Here is a 19,679-nt window from a genome sequence, read left to right as displayed (position 1 = left end):
GTCATCGCGGCTCTGACAGAATGACAGCGGGGGAGCAGCGAGACCCGCCAAGAAGGTGGAGGCTCCGTACCCAAGGGGACAAGCGGTGACTTCGCTGGCTCCTGTGTCAGGTAGTGACACATAATGGACTACTATGTAATGCACAGTAGTCATTATGCTTTACCTTTGCAGGGAATCGAAGAGGAAGTAACACCCATCAGGGTTTACTTCCTCTTTAAATACCACCAAAGAGAGCGCTATTTGTGTGATAAAAAAGGTCCTATGGATACAGCGTTGCATGACTGTGCAATTGTCATTCAAAGTGTGACAGCGCTGGGGAAAAAAAAAAGTGACAGCCGTGAAAATGGTCTTCAGTTTTGGGGGGTGGGGGAAGTGCCCGGTATTGAAGGGGTTAACCTGCTTTTTAAAAAGTTAGCAACTACAATATTTGTACTTTTTTTATTTATTTTTTCTCTGTAGCTGCTTTTTTAATAATAATTAAAAAAAAAAGTTCCTCTTTCCATGTTTTTTCCACCTCAGACTCGCTGTAAATAAATGTGACCTTCTCCGCTGTCTTTGCTTTGTTGCAGTTTTGGCGTTCATCAAACGCACGCCTGTTATTGATGCCGACAAACCGATCTCGTCTCAGCTGCGGGTGCTGACGCTCAGCGAGGATTCTCCGTACGAGACATTACACTCCTTCATCAGCAACGCCGTTGCCCCTTTCTTCAAGTCTTACATCCGAGAATCCGGGAAAGCCGACAGGTAATTGTACAGTGAGATGATTGCTGGGCACGTGGCTCAGTGGTTCTCAAACCCGTCCTCCAGTTCCCCCCAACAGGCCGTGTTGTGGGAATTTCTCTTAGATAAAATAGTTGTTCAAAAAAGCACATGTGCACGATAAAGGGAAACCTGCAAACCTGGCCTGTTGGCGCTATTTGATGAGGACAGGGATGAGAATCGCGGGCTTCGAATATCATTGATTAAGGCAGCAATCGCAATGTATCATGTAGTCACTTTGTGCTCCTGTGTTGCGCTTTGTTTTTTTTTTTTTTGTATTTTTTTTTGTCTCCTCCTGAAAAAACGCACCATAAGCGAGGTAAAAATCGAGTCAAAATTGAGGGAGTTTTCGACAGCCTTTTTTTTTTTTTTCAGCGCAATGCTGAAAACCCCTATTTTTGGCTAATCATTTACGGGGGCAGAATTTTCAGTGAGTTACTAAAAAAAAAAAAAAAAACCCTAAGATGTAATTCAGGATTGTAGACACACTGCGGATACAACACATTCTAGTCCTTTGTTGGATTTGGCGGGCGATACTCCGCCACCACAGCGACCCAATCAATGAATAGTTCCACGTTGCAATCACTTGTCTTGCGGTTGTAGCGCATTATCTACACAACAAAATCCCCCCATTCATGGAGAACAAGCTGCAATTTTGGAGGTGGCAGTATGGCCTTGTCAGTGCCTGGCAGCTTTTTCTCTACAGCCATCTGAAAAGCGATTCAGCGCAGTGGTTTTTCAAAGAGGCAGCAAGGGATGCCTTTTGTGTGAATGAGCCCATAGTGATGAACCAGAAGTCTCTCTGTGTTAAATCCGATTTTAGGGGTCTTCAAACAACATTCAGATGAGATAGTAGATCCAGATCTTAAAGCGGGATCCCACCCTAAAGTGGAACCTCCGCTGATCGGATCCCTCCCACCCCCTCCGGTGTCACAATTGACACCTTTCAGGGGGGAGGGGGGTGGAGATACCTGTCAAAGACAGGTATTTTCACCCACTTCCGGGCATAGACTCCCATGGGAGTCTACGCCATTTCCTGCCCTGCCACGCTGTCTGCTGGGAAACACACGGGTCCCAGTGACAGCGCAGAGATTTCCTATTGCGCGGCGTGGCTCGCGCATGCGCAGTAGGGAACCGGGAAGTGAAGCCGATTCGCTTCACTTCCTGATTCCCTCACCTAGAATGGTGACTGCAGCAGCCGAGAGCCGAGCGATCGATCGGCCTCGGCTGCCGGCATCGCTGGAAACCCGGGACAGGTGAGTGTCCATTTATTAAAAGTCAGCAGCTGTAGTATTTATAGCTGCTGGCTTTTAATATTTTTTTTTTTTTTTGGTGGAATCCCTCTTTAGATAATATAAGTACCGTATATACTCGAGTATAGGCCGACCTGAATATAAGCCGAGGCCCCAATTTACCCCCAAAAAAAGTGGGAAACTTATTGACTCGTGTATAAGCCGAGGGTGAGACATGCCTGTCCATCCGTGTGTGTCCGTCCATCCCTGTGTGTGTGTCCGTCCATCCCTGTGTGTGTGTGTCCGTCCATCCCTGTGTGTGTGTGTCCGTCCATCCCTGTGTGTGTGTGTCCGTCCATCCCTGTGTGTGTGTGTCCGTCCATCCCTGTGTGTGTGTGTCCGTCCATCCCTGTGTGTGTGTGTCCGTCCATCCCTGTGTGTTGTGTCCGTCCATCCCTGTGTGTGTGTGTGCCGTCCATCCCTGTGTGTGTGTGTGTCCGTCCATCCCTGTGTGTGTGTGTGTCCGTCCATCCCTGTGTGTGTGTGTGTCCGTCCATCCCTGTGTGTGTGTGTGTCCGTCCATCCCTGTGTGTGTGTGTGTCCGTCCATCCCTGTGTGTGTGTGTGTCCGTCCATCCCTGTGTGTGTGTGTGTCCGTCCATCCCTGTGTGTGTGTGTGTCCGTCCATCCCTGTGTGTGTGTGTGTCCGTCCATCCCTGTGTGTGTGTGTGTCCGTCCATCCCTGTGTGTGTGTGTGTCCGTCCATCCCTGTGTGTGTGTGTGTGTGTGTGTGTGTCCGTCCGTCCCTGTGTGTGTGTGTGTCCGTCCGTCCCTGTGTGTGTGTGTGTGTGTGTGTGTGTCCGTCCGTCCATCCCTGTGTGTCCGTCCGTCCATCCTGTGTGTCCCCGTCCGTCCATCCCTGTGTGTCCGTCCGTCCGTCCATCCCTGTGTGTCCGTCCGTCCGTCCATCCCTGTGTGTCCGTCCGTCCGTCCATCCCTGTGTGTCCGTCCGTCCATCCCTGTGTGTCCGTCCGTCCATCCCTGTGTGTCCGTCCGTCCGTCCATCCCTGTGTGTCCGTCCGTCCGTCCATCCCTGTGTGTCCGTCCGTCCGTCCATCCCTGTGTGTCCGTCCGTCCATCCCTGTGTGTCCGTCCGTCCATCCCTGTGTGTCCGTCCGTCCATCCCTGTGTGTGTGTGCGTCCGTCCATCCCTGTGTGTGTGTGTGTGTCCGTCCATCCCTGTGTGTGTGTGCGTCCGTCCATCCCTGTGTGTGTGTGTGTCCATCCATCCATCCATCCCTGTGTGTGTGTGTGTCCGTCCATCCATCCATCCATCCTGTGTGTGTGTCCGTGCAGCCTTGTGTGTCCAGCCTACCTGTGTCCCGAGCCTCCGTCCCGTGCCGAGCCTCCGTCCTTCTGCCATGCCAGGATCGCCGCTCTTCGTCGGCGGCCATTCCTCTGTTCAAAGCTGCGCCTCCGTCTGTGATAGGCGGAACACTCAATTTCCCAGCAGTCTGTGTTCCGCCTATCATGGACATCCGCTCATCCTCGTCCGTAGTATGAGGATGAGCGGATGTCCGTGATAGGCGGACCACTGACTGCTGGGAAATTGAGTGTTCCGCCTATCACAGACAGGGAGGCGCGGCTTTTGAATAGCAGAATGTCCGCCGTCTGTCTGCTCGACACGCTGATCGGGCAGGCAGACGGCGATGACTCGAGTATAAGCCGAGGGGGGCACTTTCAGCCTCAAAAAAGAGGCTGAAAATCTCGGCTTATACTCGAGTATATATGGTAGGTGCTTTTATTAACTGCAGTGGAGAACTACAACACAGTTCTCGGCTACTATTGGAGAGTGAAAGTGTTTCTGCCGTACAAACATTGTTTAACAATATATACGGATGGATATGCATAAGTTCTAGGAATGTTAGAGGTATGATTGTAGTCCAATGAGCATTCATATCATCTTAGTAGTAAGGTAACAGTTAAATGGGTGGCTAGATCATATGACTGGCAATAAAATAGATTTCAGCAGTATCTGGTCAGTTCAGATTTGGTTTTGGTACGAAAGCCTATTTTGAGCAGCTTTCTGGGTTCTTATCAGTAGTTTGTGTCGTCGCATATCCAACAGTTTCAAATTCCCAGGAATTGAAACAAGCCATTTAAGAAGGAGAAAAACAAATTCCAGGTGTGGATGATTGGCAGGTTTCCTCAGTTGGCCAAGCGTGGACCTGGCAGAGTGGTTGCCCACATCCAAAGGTGCGGTAGATGCCGGATGTGGATCTCCCAGGTTCAACCATAAACGGGACAGGTTTCTCCCCAGGAACAGATTCTCTGGTGGGATTAATACCCCTCCCCCCCCCCCCCCCATCCTCTTCTGCATTCAGTGATCCTCATTGCTCCAGACTTCTCTCTGTTCATACTTTTTTTTTTTTTTTTTTTTACTTTTTCTTTCCAGGGATGGAGACAAAATGGCGCCTTCAGTTGAGAAGAAGATTGCTGAGCTGGAAATGGGCCTTCTACACTTGCAGCAGAACATTGAGATCCCAGAGATCAGTCTACTCATCCATCCCATCATTACCAACGTAGCCAAGCAGTGCTACGAGAGAGGAGAGAAACCCAAAGTCACAGATTTCGGAGACAAAGTAGAAGACCCGACATTCCTCAATCAGCTGCAATCCGGGGTCAACCGCTGGATTCGTGAGATTCAGAAGGTAAAATTCCAGCGAGTAATCCAAGGCAAAGAGCCTTGTCTGTAGCACTTGCTGTAGTAAATTTTTGACCTAGATGTGCCCACGAAACTTGCATCTTGGAGTTTGTGGTGGTTACAGACCTTGGATGTGTGGAGGATCTTGGTTGCCTCCCCAGCCTGCCAAGGTTATAGAACCCCAAGAGATTCAGCCCATTCGTGTTCACCCCATGTTCTGCATCTAGCACCAATCGTTTACACAGCAATGTACATTCATATCGGTCCCTGCCCTCTAGGAGCTTACAATCTAAGTTGTATCTCTCACACATTAGAGGCAATTAACCTCCCAGCATGTCTTGGTGGATGTGAGGAGTACCTAGAGCAAACCTAATGCAGGCACAGAGAACAGGCAAACTTCATGCAGCTAGTGTTTCAAACCAAAGTGCTTTCCAATTAACCACTGATTATTTTGTATACTCTTTTTGGGTGGGCTGACCCTTTGACATGAAATTCTTCTTTTTCAGTAAATCTAAAACTTTTTTTTTTTTATTTTTTTTTTTTTTTAGGTAACAAAACTAGACCGGGATCCTGCATCTGGCACTGCTCTGCAGGAGATCAGTTTCTGGCTAAACCTGGAGAGGGCGCTCTACCGCATCCAGGAAAAGCGCGAGAGCCCCGAGGTTCTTCTGACGTTGGACATCTTGAAGCACGGCAAGCGTTTCCATGCCACAGTCAGCTTTGACACAGACACAGGTAAGCAATGGAACCGTTGTTGATCGGTTTGCCTTTAACATGGACATAAGTGTAGTATCTATTAAAGGGTTTGCTCTTGATGTAGAATCTGTCACCTTGTTGGACAGGTCTCAAGCAAGCCTTGGAAACCGTGAATGACTACAACCCTCTCATGAAGGACTTCCCTTTGAATGACCTGTTGTCAGCCACCGAACTGGACAAAATAAGACAGGCTCTGGTCGCCATCTTTACCCACCTCCGAAAAATCCGCAACACAAAGTATCCCATTCAGAGGGCCCTGCGGCTGGTGGAAGCCATCTCCCGGGACCTCAGTTCTCAGCTGCTGAAGGTTCTGGGCACCAGGAAACTTATGCATGTGGCTTATGAGGAGTTTGAGAAGGTAGGTTTTAGCTCAAAGTGTACCTGTCAATATTCAAATCGCAACGAACGGGTGCATTGCACCACAGAGGCTGATGTTCCAATCCTGACGCTTCGCCCCGTTCATGACACATTACTTCTGTTTTTAGGTCATGGTTGCCTGCTTTGAGGTTTTTCCAAACCTGGGACGATGAGTATGAGAAGCTTCAGGTTCTTCTGAGGGATATCGTTAAAAGAAAACGTGAGGAGAATTTGAAGATGGTTTGGAGGATTAATCCCGCCCACAGGAAGCTTCAGTCCCGCCTGGACCAGATGAGGAAGTTTCGGCGGCAGCATGAACAGCTGAGAGCCGTCATTGTGCGGGTCCTCCGACCACAGGTGAGCGGCGGTATTATCAAGTAGATGGATGGTCATAGATAAAATGGACGACTAACTGTTTGGACTTTCCACTGCAATCTCTCTCTCTCTCTCTCTCTCTCTCTCTCTCTCTCTCTCTCTCTCTCTCTCTCTCTCTCTCTCTCTCTCTCTCTCTCTCTCTCTCTCTCTCTCTCTCTCTCTCTCTCTCTCTCTCTCTCTCTCTCTCTCTCTCTCTCTCTCTCTCTCTCTCTCTCTCTCTCTCTCTCTCCCCCTCTCCCTCTCCCTCTCCCTCTCCCTCTCCCTCTCTCTCTCTCTCTCTCTCTCTCTCTCTCTCTCTCTCTCTCTCTCTCTCTCTCTCTCTCTCTCTCTCTCTCTCTCTCTCTCTCTCTCTCTCTCTCTCCCCCTCTCTCTCTCTCTCTCTCTCTCTCCCCTCTCTCTCTCTCTCTCTCTCTCTCTCCCCCTCTCTCTCTCTCTCTCTCTCTCTCTCTCTCCCCCTCTCTCTCTCTCTCTCTCTCTCTCTCTCCCCCTCTCTCTCTCCCTCTCTCTCTCCCTCGTGCGTCTATTGAATTTTTTTGATATAACACTTTGTCATCCCACCACACCCGCTGATATGACTTGTAGATGGGTTGGCTAGCCCAGGTCCTTTATGGAGCAAGTCTTCCGTCTGCCAGCGGCCACCCAAAGCCTCGCTAATCCCTGCCGCGCCTTCATTGCAACTGTGGGCGCCTGGCCGCGGCAGCTTGCGGCTTCACAGCCGAGCGCGCACTGCGCATGCACAATTTGCGCTGCCTGGTGGCCAGGCAAACTTCCGGGGACCTGTGAGGTGTCCCAGAAGATTGCAGAGAGTGAGGGGCCACCCAGGGGAAGAGGAAGAGTTGCCTAGGCAGCCAGGAGGAGGAAGGACAGGAAGTACCTATCAAAAACTAGGTAACCAGGAGTGCTTAAAGCAGAAGTTCCACTTTTGGGTGGAACTCTGCTTTAACATTTGCATTACAGAAAATGGTAGCACTTACATTTTGTTCTTAAAGTGGCGTTCCACCCAAAATGGCATTCCTACCTAGTTTTGACTGATACCCGCTCCCACTTGCGCTCGGGCCCCATAGGTGACTTGAGCCGCAATGTGAACATTGTATACTGACAGGAGGGGAGTCTATACCCAGCTCTATCTGTCCCAGGCTAAAAGTGTTTTCACACTTTCCACTTGCAGCCAGCAGGTGCTGAGTGAGCCACCAGAGCCTCCTAATTGCTGGCTGACATGTTAGAAGGAAGTCGTTTTTGATAAGACCTGAATTGCTGGATATTGGGGCACGCATACCCACATGAGCAGGCACAATGCAGCCCCCCCCCCCTCTCCACTTTTCCAATCAAATACAAACCTGGCCAGACTTTGTGGGTTAACAAGTGCAGATGTAGCGCTGGATTTTATTAGAAAGTCCAGAATGCTTTGTTATGGTATCAGAGGCATCCTGTGTTTAAGTGTCTGTTCACACCAGCCACTATGACATCATGGCAGCTGATATGTGATGGGATGACTGCAGTGCCAAAGGCGAGTGCAGTGCTTCCCCCCCCCCCCCCAAACTTTGTTATGTCAGAAAGTTCTATTGGGCACCATGTGATACGAGGCAGTGGGTTGCCCTAAGCAGGAAAATATACGGCCTGTCAATCTTTTATTTAGCTACAGCGCGATGGTGAAAACCACCCAGGTGTAAAACGAGGCGTTTTGCTTTGTCTTGCCTTGGGACTGCATTGAAATGGCGGCCCAGTGCAGTTCTACTCCATATGGTGTGAATGTACCTTTTTAAAAGTTTCATTAGAAGTTGAATTTTATAAATTTGCACAAAAACTATTCTATTCCCCTTTTGTATTCCTCCCAGGTCACAGCAGTGGCTCAACAGATCCAGGGGGACGTACCTGAACCCCAGGACTTGAAGGTGGCAGAAGTCTTATTTGATGCCGCAGATGCCAACGCCATTGAGGAGGTCAACCTTGCCTACGAGAACGTAAAGGAAGTTGATGGCTTGGATGTCTCAAAAGAAGGCACGGAGGCGTGGGAAGCGGCACTGAAAAGATACGATGAAAGGATAGACGAGTGGAGACCAGAATCACCGCCCGTCTCCGAGATCAACTCGGCACAGCCAAAAACGCCAACGAGATGTTCAGGATCTTCTCCCGTTTCAACGCTCTTTTTGTTAGACCTCACATTAGGGGAGCGATCCGCGAGTACCAAACGCAGCTCATCCAGCGGGTGAAGGATGACATTGAATCCCTTCATGACAAGTTCAAAGTACAATATCCACAAAGCCAAGCGTGCAAGATGAGCCACGTACGAGACCTCCCGCCAGTCTCGGGCTCCATCATCTGGGCCAAGCAGATAGACCGGCAGCTGACTGCCTACATGAAGCGCGTGGAAGACGTCCTGGGCAAAGGCTGGGAAATCACGTGAAGGACAGAAGCTGAAACAAGATGGCGACAGCTTCCGCATGAAACTCAACACCCAGGAAATTTTCGATGACTGGGCAAGGAAGGTTCAGCAGCGTAATCTCGGTGTGTCCGGGCGCATCTTCACCATCGAAAGTACACGCGCCAGAGGGAGGACCGGGAACGTGCTCAAGCTAAAGGTCAACTTCCTGCCAGAAATCATAACGCTCTCCAAAGAGGTCCGGAACCTCAAATGGCTCGGGTTCCGCGTCCCGTTGGCCATCGTCAACAAAGCCCACCAGGCCAATCAGCTGTACCCTTTTGCTATTTCCCTTATTGAAAGCGTCCGTACCTACGAGCGCACTTGTGAGAAAGTGGAGGAGCGCAATACCATCTGCTTGCTGGTCGCGGGTCTAAAGAAGGAGGTCCAGGCTCTGATAGCTGGAAGGAATCGCTCTGGTTTGGGAGTCGTACAAACTGGATCCTTATGTCCAACGTTTGGCTGAAACAGTCTTCAACTTCCAAGAAAAGGTATTTGTGTGTTTTTTTTTTTTTTTTTTAATCTAGTTTTCTCTGGATGTTCATTGGGGTACAGAAGCAATGGTGTGACATCATCAATGAGCTATTGAGGGAAAAGATTTACTAATTAGAATTTGGTGTTTTTGTGTCTCTCCAAGGTGGATGATCTGCTCATCATCGAAGAGAAAATCGACTTGGAAGTTCGATCTCTGGAGACTTGTATGTACGACAACAAAACCTTCTCCGAGATCCTCAACAGAGTCCAGAAAGCGGTCGATGATTTGAACCTTCATTCCTATTCCAACCTTTCCATCTGGGTCAACAAGCTGGATATGGAGGTGAGGGGCTGCAGTTGGTATAGGGCAGTGATGGCGAACCTTGGCACCCCAGATGTTTTGGAACTACATTTCCCATGATGCTCATGCACTCTGCAGTGTAGATGAGTATCCTGGGAATTGTAGTTCCAAAACATCTGGAGTGCCAAGGTTCGCCATCACTGGTATAGGGAGTTGGTGTGATTTTTTTTCTTTGCCATGCTGGACAAACTATGGGCTAAGCTCTACTTCTAATTGTCACTGACAACTGTAGCAAAAGTAGGTCTGAAAGTACAAAATTCACCTTAAAGAATATAATCTAATAAAAAAAGTGTGTGTGTGTGTTGTACAAAACAAATGGCAGCCTGTGAAGCTTTGCACCCTTAATGAGTGGATTGTGGGTGCAATGTCAGGCTCCTGCCTACTCAGTTCAGCTGTCTTCTTGTACCTCCTACCAGCAGACGGTTACTGAAGTACAGAGACTATAAACTGAGGCACATAGGTTTTTATTTGTGTGTGTTTATGTATAAAAAGGAACTTGGAATATATATCTCCAATGGTACATATGACACATAAACATCATTTAAAAATACTTATACAACACTATAAAACCTTTACATGCAAGGACTTTGTTTTTGTTTCAGGGACATGTGTTGTAAAGTCCCTGGAGACCGTTGGATATATGTCTCTGCCTTTTGTGGGCTGGGACAGGACCTTCCATCACTTGATGGCATCAGCGCTATAATGATATTAAAAACACCGCATACACAAGTACAATAAATCTGTTATCAAAATGTTTTTGATATCATCATAGTGGTGATATGTGTGTGTGTATACACTCTGTATATTTGTTACTGATTACAATTTTCCTGTTAGATTAAGCGTTTTTTTCTCATCGATTTAATCATCTAATTTCGATTAATTATAACGCACATACAGTTTTTACAATTTTTTTTTATTTTTTATTAAATTTAGAAAATTAGTTTAACTGTAATGTCCACATCTCCCCCCAATACCGTAATATTATTCACACATCTGATTGTCCACTCTGCCTGGAATAGCAGAGTAGACGTACAAGCAGGCGGGTGATGTCATCGCGCCGCTACTAGACCACCGCCGGGTGGACCAAGATGGCCGCCGCTCCGGAGCTGCAGCCTTCCCTATGGGCGAGACTGCGGCGCTCAATCCGTGGATCATCCTCGATCAATTTTTTACGATTGAGCAATTAATCATTCATTTCAGCAGATATATATATATATATAATAAATTTTTTTTTTTTTTTTATTATTATAATATAATTTCTTCTTTTTTTTTTTTTCTCAACACTGGAAGAAATGACACTTGTCTACAATGTAAAGTAGTGAGTGTACAGCTTGTATAACAGTGTAAATTTCCTGTCCCCTCAAAATAACTCAACACACGGCTATTAATGTCTAAACCGCTGGCAACAAAGTCAGTACACCCCCTAAGTGAAAATTGTCCAAATTGGGCCCAAAGTGTCAATATTTTGTGTGGCCGCCATTATTTTCCAGCACTGCCTTAATACTCTTGGGCATGGAGGTCACCAGAGCTTCGCAGGTCACCACTGGAGTCCTCTTCCCCTCCCCCATGATGACATCACAGAGCTGGTGGATGTTGGAGACCTTGAGCTCCTCCACCTTCTGTTTGAGGATCCCCCACAGATGATCAATAGGGTTTAGGTCTGGAGACATGCTTGGCCAGTCCATCACCTTCACCCTCAGCTTCTTTAGCAAGGCAGTGGTGGTGTTGGAGGTGTGTTTGGGGTGGTTATCATGTTGGAATACTGCCCTGCGGTCCAGTCTCTGGGGGGAGGGGATCATGCTCTGCTTCAGTATGTCACAGTACATGTTGGCATTCATGGTCCCCTCAATGATCTGTAGCCCCCCAGTGCCGGCAGCACTCATGCAGCCCCAGACCATGATACCCCCACCACCATGCCTGACTGTAGACAAGACACACTTGTCTTTGTCCTCCTCACCTGGTTGCCGCCACACACACTTGTCACCATCTGAACCAGGGAAGTCGGCGGCAGCATAGGAACGTATTTCACCCTAAATATGAGTGTAACATTTTACAGAACGTGAACTTGTCCTTTTTAGTTTATTATGGGTGTACACAGGGAAAGCCTTGCTACAGAGAAACTGGATAATGATACATTGGCTTTAATATTCTAGTCTGTTTACAATGGGTTGTTTCAATACTTGGTTTATTTTGGGGTATGCTGGTAATAGATGAGCTGTCTCTGATGTTGGCAGTTGAAGCCCGAGGTTTTGGGGGGGTGGTCAGGAGATTAAACTGTAGAGTGCCTGTAGGTCAGTCCCTGACTTGCTCGGCTCCTCAGAGGATCAGTCAAGCTCTTGGTTCCTCGGAATGTAACACTGGGGGGTGTGGAGAGGCAAATGGGCCTCCCACAAGGCGTCTTGGTATAATGCTTTTCGGGGCATTTGGAGCTTTACCCTCCTGGGGGCTGTAGAACTGAAAGTACACACAAGCTTAATTTACAAAAAAAAAAAGTGCTTTCTTTTCTATAGTCCTTGTGTAAAGTGTAGCCTCAAATTCCCTGAAACGCGTTGAATATATGTCTTGGTTTTTTGCGCAACTACTAACTAAATCGGAAATCCTACACCACCTGAGCCTTTCATCAGAAGGCGCTCCTCTCCTAACAAGAACCGAGGTTGTTTTATGACAGATCCGGACAGCTGCCCATGGTGGGTTGTTTTGATTTCTACAGAAGGTTTGTCAGATGCTGATGCCTACATACACGCATTTCTTGTGCCATAGATTGAAAGAATCCTGGGAGTGCGTCTTCAGGCCGGTCTGAAATCGTGGACACAAGTCCTCCTGGGTCAGTTTGATGATAAAGCCGACGTGGACATGGACACGGACGCTCCTCAGGCCAGCCACAAACCAGGCGGAGAGCCCAAAATCAAGGTACACGATCGTTCCTGTATGTGTACATTCCACCACTCAGCTCAGGATGAGTATCTTACAACCAGTGTGTGTATAAATTTTTTTTATTTTTTTTCTTGTTGCAGAATATTGTCCATGAACTCCGCATCACCAATCAGGTCATCTATCTTAATCCACCGATTGAAGATTGCAGATATAAGCTGTACCAGGAATTGTTTAACTGGGAAACCCACGTCCTGGCCCTCCCCCGAATCCAGAGCCAGAGATATCAGGTAATGCCGTTTTTTGGCAGACCCCCCCCCCCCCCCCCCCCCCGACGTTGTTTATCTAGTACTGGGGAGTTAATGGTGCTGCTTGCATTGGACAGGTGGGCGTCCATTATGAGTTGTCAGAAGAAGAAAAGTACTACAGGAATGCCCTGACCCGTATGCCGGATGGTCAGTCTGGAATGGATGAAGCGTACAGCGCTATTATGGGTATTGTGACCGAAGTGGAGCAGTATGTCAAGGTAAGGCCATCCAGAGTTATGATGGATTATTGCAGCGTTCAGTGTGTGGGAAGACAAGGATATTAAAGTGGTTGTAAACCGTTACCCGCCACTTTTCAATACGGGTAAGCCTATAATGAGGCCTAGAACAAGGCTTACCTGTAAGTACTGGAAATATCTCCTAAACCTGCACTGTACAGGAGATAGTCACTGTATCCGCAATTAAGAAATGGCTCGCTCGTGCCGTTTTTCTTAAGCTGCTGTGGCGTGACGGGCGGCTCCTGCGTGCATAGTGATAATGTTATTGCGACTCCGGCAAGTCACAGCGCCGGAGCATTCGAACCCGGAAATAACTCCGGAGAGATTTCACATGTCTTTACATGTCCAGGGGCTGCTGCACCAGCTTCAAACTAAGGTAAGTATTTCATAATGAGCTAGAATACAATGCATACTAGCTCTCCTTTTTCCCTTTTGTCTTGCTGGTTGGGTGTGTGTGTGTGTGTGTGTGTGTGTGTGTGTGTATATATATATGTGTGTATATGTATGTATATGTATATGTATGTGTGTGTGTGTGTGTGTGTGTGTGTGTGTGTGTGTGTGTATATATATATATATATATATATTATTCACGGGTTTACGACCACTTTAACTACTTCAGCTCTGAAAGATTTTACCCCCTTCCCGACCAGAGCCCTTTTTGTGATTCGGCACTGCGTCGCTTTAACTGACAATTGCACAGTCGTGCGACGTGGCTCCCAAACAAAATTGACGTCCCTTTTCTCCCACAAATAGAGCTTTCTTTTGGTGGTATTTGATCACCTGCAGTTTATTTTTATTTTTTGTGCTATAAACAAAAAGCAACAATTTTGAAGAAAAACGCATTACCTTTTTTCTATATCCCCAAAAATATATAAAAACTATCTTTTTTTTTTTTCCCTCAGTTTAGGCCGATACGTATTCTACATATTTTTGGTAAAAAAAAATCACAATAAGAGTATATTGATTGGTTTGCGCAAAAGTTATAGCGTCTACAAAATAGGGGATAGATTTATGGTATTTTTATTTTATTTTTTTATTAGTAATGGTGGCAATCTGCAATTTTTATCGGGACTGTGACGTTTTAGCGGACACATCGGACACTTTTGACATTATTTTGGGACCATTGTCATTTATACAGCAATCGGTACTATAAAAATGCACTGATTACTGTGTAAATGACACTGGCAGTGAAGGGGTTAAGTGTGTCCTAGGGAGTGATTCTATCAGGGGGGTGGGGGATAGGCTACTAGTCACATAATGGCGATCATTGCTCCCGATGACAGGGAGCAGTGATCTGTCATTATAATAATAATAATAATAATAATAATAAATTTTATTTATAATGCACTTTCCATCAAAAGACCTCAAAGTGCTACATAATTACAATAAAAACAAACCGCTTAATTTACAAAACATTTGCTAAAAAGAAAAGTCTTCAACCCCTTTTTAAAATTTTCAGTAGACTGAGAAACCCTCAGACTATCAGGCAAAGCGTTCCACAGACGTGGGGCAGCAGCACAAAAAGCCCCATCTCCCATGGTTTTCAACCTAGTTTTTGGAACCTCTAAACAATTCAAATTAGTTGAGCGAAGGGAACGCGGTAGATTTTTGCAATCTAAGAAGTTCCTTAAGATAAGGTGGAGCTTGTCCATGTATGCATTGATGCACAAGAAGAGAGACCTTATACTCAATCCTTGTAGAGACCGGCAGCCAATGAAGAGATTTTAAAATTGGAGTGATATGCTCATGCTTCCGCACTCTCATTAGGATCCTCGCTGCAGAGTTTTGAACGTATTGCAACCTCTGCATGCTCTTTCTCGGAATCCCAATGAGAACGGGGAAATGCCTTGTTTAGGCACTGTGACACGATTGCCGGGGGACATAGAGTCCACCGTTCCTGTGGGCACGGTTACGCTGTACGCGGTGCGCACGCTCCTGCTATCCCCAACTATTAAAAGGGAAGTCCAGGTATGCCCAGGGCTTTTTTTTCAGCAGGAACGCAGTTCCCTTACCTCCAGCTCTGAATGTATGTAATGGCAAGGGGTGCTGGGGTGTACTGGAGGGTCTGTTGATGCTGGCTGTTGGAGGATCTATTGTTGGAGGGGATCTATTTTTACAGGGGCAGTCTATTGTTGCTGGGGCGGTCAGTTGTCGCTGGTGGGGGATCTATTGTTGCTGGGGGACTCTTATGCTACTGGGAGATAATCATTTCTGGGAGACATCTACTGTTGAGGGAGAGGTCTATTGTTAGCTGTTTGGAGTCTATTGTTGCTGGGGGTGCTCCATTGTTGCTGGCTACAGGGGATCTATTTTGCTTCCTATCATTAACAAATTACTTTTAGCACCACAAATTGATACCTGGTTCTGTATCCATTACTGAGAGGTGGGTAGGGGGTGGAACCAAGGATTGGTGCTTGGTGCTTGGTGCTTGGAGGTGGGTAGGGGGTGGAACCAAGGATTGGTGCTTGGAGGTGGGTAGGGGGTGGAACCAAGGATTGGTGCTTGGAGGTGGGTAGGGGGTGGAACCAAGGAATGGTGCTTGGAGGTGGGTAGGGGGTGGAACCAAGGAATGGTGCTTGGAGGTGGGTAGGGGGTGGAACCAAGGAATGGTGCTTGGAGGTGGGGTAGGGGGTGGAACCAAGGAATGGTGCTCGGAGGTGGGGTAGGGGGGTGGAACCAAGGAATGGTGCTCGGAGGTGGGGTAGGGGGGTGGAACCAAGGAATGGTGCTCGGAGGTGGGGTAGGGGGGTGGAACCAAGGAATGGTGCTCGGAGGTGGGGTAGGGGGTGGAACCAAGGAATGGTGCTCGGAGGTGGGGTAGGGGGTGGAACCAAGGAATGGTGCTCGGAGGTGGGTAGGGGGTGGAACCAAGGAATGGGGCTCGGAGGCGCTCACAAGAGGTGACTCGGAAGGAGGGAGTTCCTGCACCTATTCTGAGTAAAAAAGCCCTGGGTACGCCCATTTGCCCCCCCCGCTGCCATTGTGACGACTTATATCGGCGTGTGGCAGTCGGCAGCTGGTTATAGATACGCCCCAGGTTAAAGCATTTCATGGGAAGACTGGTCCTCACCGTCAAGAACTTTATACCTGCCCTTAGGATGACAATATTTGCAAAGAATGTATAAATGCTAACGGCTGTGTAATGTAGTGGTGACAATTTTAGGATTAGCTATTTATTTATTTTTTTCTCTGGAGTTATTTATTGTGATTTTGATTTTTGGGTCTTTTTTTTTATTTTTTTTCTGCATTGTGAATAATTGATTGTATGTTTCAGGTGTGGCTGCAGTACCAGTGCTTGTGGGACATGCAAGCCGAAAACATTTACAACCGTCTGGAAGAAGATCTGAATAAGTGGCAGGCGCTGCTGGTGCAGATCCGGAAGGCCCGAGGGACGTTTGACAACGCCGAGACCAGGAAGGAGTTTGGACCCGTCATCATCGACTATGGAAAGGTGGGTTCTAATAGCCTGTCTGACATATATGCCATGGGAGGGTGTCCAAATATCCTCCTACCCTATCACCAACAAATGTCTTCCCTTGGGATTATAATAGCACTGCTATTTCTGGGCTGTGGTTGAAGCCATGCAAAAAATTTACATCCAATGGCAACTCGTGCATCCAGAGCCGAGAGTTGGAAGTGAGGCCTCGCCACAAAGTAACGTTTCAGAATTTATATACTCCTTTTGTGATTTTGCTCTTGTCTCTATAAAATCGTCACCATTGCCTCTAATGGGATCAATCACTTTTACAGCCTTTGAATAGTTGTAACCTCACTGGACCACACATTAACCCTTCCATGACCCGCTGGCTATTTCAGGGGCTGTCACTTACCTCCCTATGGATGCTGCAAATTTTCACACCTTCTTTGCAGATTTTATGATCTTTATCCTTAAAGTGGTTCTGAAGCATAAACCCTAAAGTGGAGTTGCCCCCCAAAAAAAAAATCGTTAATGTTCCTTAAAAAAAAAAAAATAAAATAATAATTTCCAAATTTTTATCTTTTTTAAATTTTTTTTAAACTCCCCTCTAAATGGCTGTTGCTAGGGGGTCCCTCGTAGTCTGCCTCCTTCAGTGCCTGGGCTGCTGACATCGCTTCCCCTCGGCGCAGGAAGGGCTCAGCGCTGCCCCTCCCTCCTGTCAATCATTTGGGACACGTGACAGGTCCCAGATGATTGCGCAGCCACTCGCGCTGCTGCTCGTGCATGCGCAGCGGGTGCCCGGCTGTGGCTTCACAGTTACAATACTGGCGCCGCTGAACGGAGGGAAGATGACGAGTGGGGCTTCGCATCGCTGGGCCCTGGGACAGGTAAGTGTCCAATTTTATTAAGTCAGCAGCTGCAGTATTTGCCCTAATTACCTGAGCCCTCATTGGATGCAGTGCTTATCTGCAGCTCTTCTCTCCCCTCACTTCTGGGTCTCACTGGCTCTCAGGGGCCATTGGCTCCCAGTACTGTCAAAGTCAGGGGCGGGGCAGAGTCCTGCTGTCTGTGTCAATGGACACAGCAGTGGTGTTCAAGAGTGAGCATGCATGAGTGCCCCCCCCCCCCCCCCCCCCCCCCCCCCATAGGAAGCAGCTTTCCATGGGGGCACTTGCCAGAGGAGGGGTGCCAGTGGGTGACCCGAGAAGGTTTGTGGCTGCTCTGTTCATTTCCATTGTACAGAGCAGGTAAGTATAGATGTGTGTGTGTGTGTGTGTGTGTGTGTGTGTGTGTGTGTGTGTGTGAATATATTACACACCATATTAAAATTTTTATATATATATATATTATCATTTTTTTTTTTTTTTTTATGCTACAAAATTTATTTTTTAATTGCTATGACTGATATATAAATATCTTGTTTTGTAAAAATTTTACGTGTTGTTAAACATTGAAGTGGAATAATTTTATAACTGTCAGGCTGTCATCTCATTGTATTCTGTATTATTGTGGTGTGACAGGTTCAATCTAAAGTCAACCTGAAATATGATTCTTGGCACAAAGAGGTCCTCAGCAAGTTCGGCCAGATGCTTGGGCAGAACATGACAGAATTTCATTCACAGATTTCCAAGGTATGGATCTTATAATATTTTATATATATTTATATATTTATATTTTTTATCCTTTTTTCACTGTTTGTGTGTGGTTTTTTTGTTCAGTCCCGTCAAGAGCTGGAGCAACATTCAGTGGATACGGCCAGCACGTCGGACGCCGTGACCTTCATCACTTATGTACAGTCTCTGAAACGCAAGATCAAGCAGTTTGAAAAACAAGTTGATGTAAGTAGACTGTTTTGGGTCATTGGAGGCAAAGTGGATTTTTTTTTTTTTTGCTTTTCTGCCTTTGAAACGTGTGTATTGGACAGGAATGTGGTGTTAGTACAGCTAAAGTCAGTCCGGTATGAGCGCCTGAACGGCACTCAATCCAATGACTGCGATGCAGACTCCTCGTAACTTCCTCTTCCTTCCTCCTCTGTATGGAGAAGTGCAACATTGTTGTCACCCCAACATAAGAAGATGTGTTAAGGGGTCTTCACTGGAAGGGTCTCCAGGTGTTTTGTGGGACTTTGCATCGCTAAGAGGAAATGGCAAGAGCGCTCCCTTACTGCGCCACGTATTTTATGGCAGGCCATAGTTCTATTTAAATTTTTGTTTTTAAGTCCTTTTCCTAGATCCTCTCCATGCTGCCATTTATCTTACTCCTATATCTCTTTATCATTCTCTTGTCCTATAGAAGCTCCTCCTGTTTTCTTGCCGCTTTGTTCCCCGGACTCCGTAGTCACCGCTTGTCCTTTTTATCCTACAGCTGTACAGGAATGGACAGCGTCTGCTGGAGAAACAGCGCTTCCAGTTCCCTTCATCCTGGCTTTACATCGACAACATTGAGGGAGAATGGGGTGCGTTCAATGACATCATGAGAAGAAAGGATTCCGCCATCCAGCAGCAAGTGGCCAATCTGCAGATGAAGATTGTTCAAGAGGACCGGGCAGTGGAGAGTCGCTCCATCGACCTGCTGACCGACTGGGAGAAGACCAAGCCTGTTGCTGTAAGTGAATGATTGTGTGGTGTGTTTTTTTTTTTTTTTTTTTTTCTATTTTTAGCAATTAACCACTTCAGCCCAGGAAGATTTGGCTGCTCAATGACCAGGCCATTTTTTGCGATACAACACTGCATCTCTTTAACTGACAATTGCGCGGTTGTGCGACATGGCCCCCAAACAAAATTGACATCCTTTTTTTTTCCCACCACAAATAGGTTTCTTTTGGTATTTGATCATCTCTGCGGGTTTCTATTTTTTGCGCTGTAAACAAAAAGCGGAACAAAAAAAGCAACAGTTTTGAAAACAATATTTTATTTTTTTCTGTAATATTCCAAATTTGTTCCTCAGTTTAGGTCAATATGTATTCTTTTACATATTTTTAATAAAAATTGAAAAAAGTGTATATTGATTGGTGTGTGCAAAAGTTATAGCATCTAAAAGATGGGGGATAGGTTTATAGCACTTCTATTATATATTTCACTAGGAATGGTGGCAATCATCCCCCCCCCCCCCCCCAGAGATTTCAACATTATGATCAACACTTTTGACACATTTTTGGATCGATACAGCGATCAGTGCTATAAAAATGCACGGATTACTGCATAAATGTCACTGGCATGGAAGGGGTTAACACTAGGGGGTGATCAAGGGGTTAATTGTGTTCCCTAGATGTGTGTTTTAACTGGGGGATGGGACTGACTAGAGGAGATCTGTGTGTGTGTGTGTGTGTGTCTCTGTGTGTGTGTGTGTCTCGGTGTCTCTCTCGGTCTCTCCTCGCAGAACTGGGATGTTTGTACACACATGTTCCTGTT

The 19,679-nt window shown here is 46.8% G+C and overlaps 1 protein-coding gene across 1 annotated transcript in view; it reads left to right on the top strand.

Annotated features, from left to right (window-relative positions):
- Positions 1 to 570: 570 nt before the first annotated feature.
- Positions 571 to 19,679, top strand: part of DYNC1H1 (dynein cytoplasmic 1 heavy chain 1) — a gene marked incomplete at its 5' end in the record, with an annotated part of 100,148 nt that continues 81,039 nt past the window's right edge. Inside the window, 18 exon segments of the mRNA XM_077466658.1 lie at positions 571 to 744; positions 4,446 to 4,701; positions 5,243 to 5,429; positions 5,537 to 5,808; positions 5,936 to 5,959; positions 5,961 to 6,164; positions 8,018 to 8,228; positions 8,231 to 8,576; positions 8,578 to 9,004; positions 9,006 to 9,092; positions 9,239 to 9,418; positions 12,197 to 12,346; positions 12,451 to 12,597; positions 12,693 to 12,833; positions 16,126 to 16,302; positions 17,790 to 17,900; positions 17,988 to 18,107; positions 18,634 to 18,873. Of these exon segments, the coding sequence (XP_077322784.1) occupies positions 571 to 744; positions 4,446 to 4,701; positions 5,243 to 5,429; positions 5,537 to 5,808; positions 5,936 to 5,959; positions 5,961 to 6,164; positions 8,018 to 8,228; positions 8,231 to 8,576; positions 8,578 to 9,004; positions 9,006 to 9,092; positions 9,239 to 9,418; positions 12,197 to 12,346; positions 12,451 to 12,597; positions 12,693 to 12,833; positions 16,126 to 16,302; positions 17,790 to 17,900; positions 17,988 to 18,107; positions 18,634 to 18,873 (3,454 nt within the window).

The sequence above is a fragment of the Lithobates pipiens genome, unplaced genomic scaffold, assembly GCF_037356315.1.
Source record: "Lithobates pipiens isolate NorthernLeopardFrog02 unplaced genomic scaffold, aLitPip1_a1.2 Scaffold_37, whole genome shotgun sequence".
Taxonomy (NCBI): Eukaryota; Metazoa; Chordata; class Amphibia; order Anura; family Ranidae; genus Lithobates; species Lithobates pipiens.
This window is presented reverse-complemented; position numbering and strand designations above follow the sequence as displayed.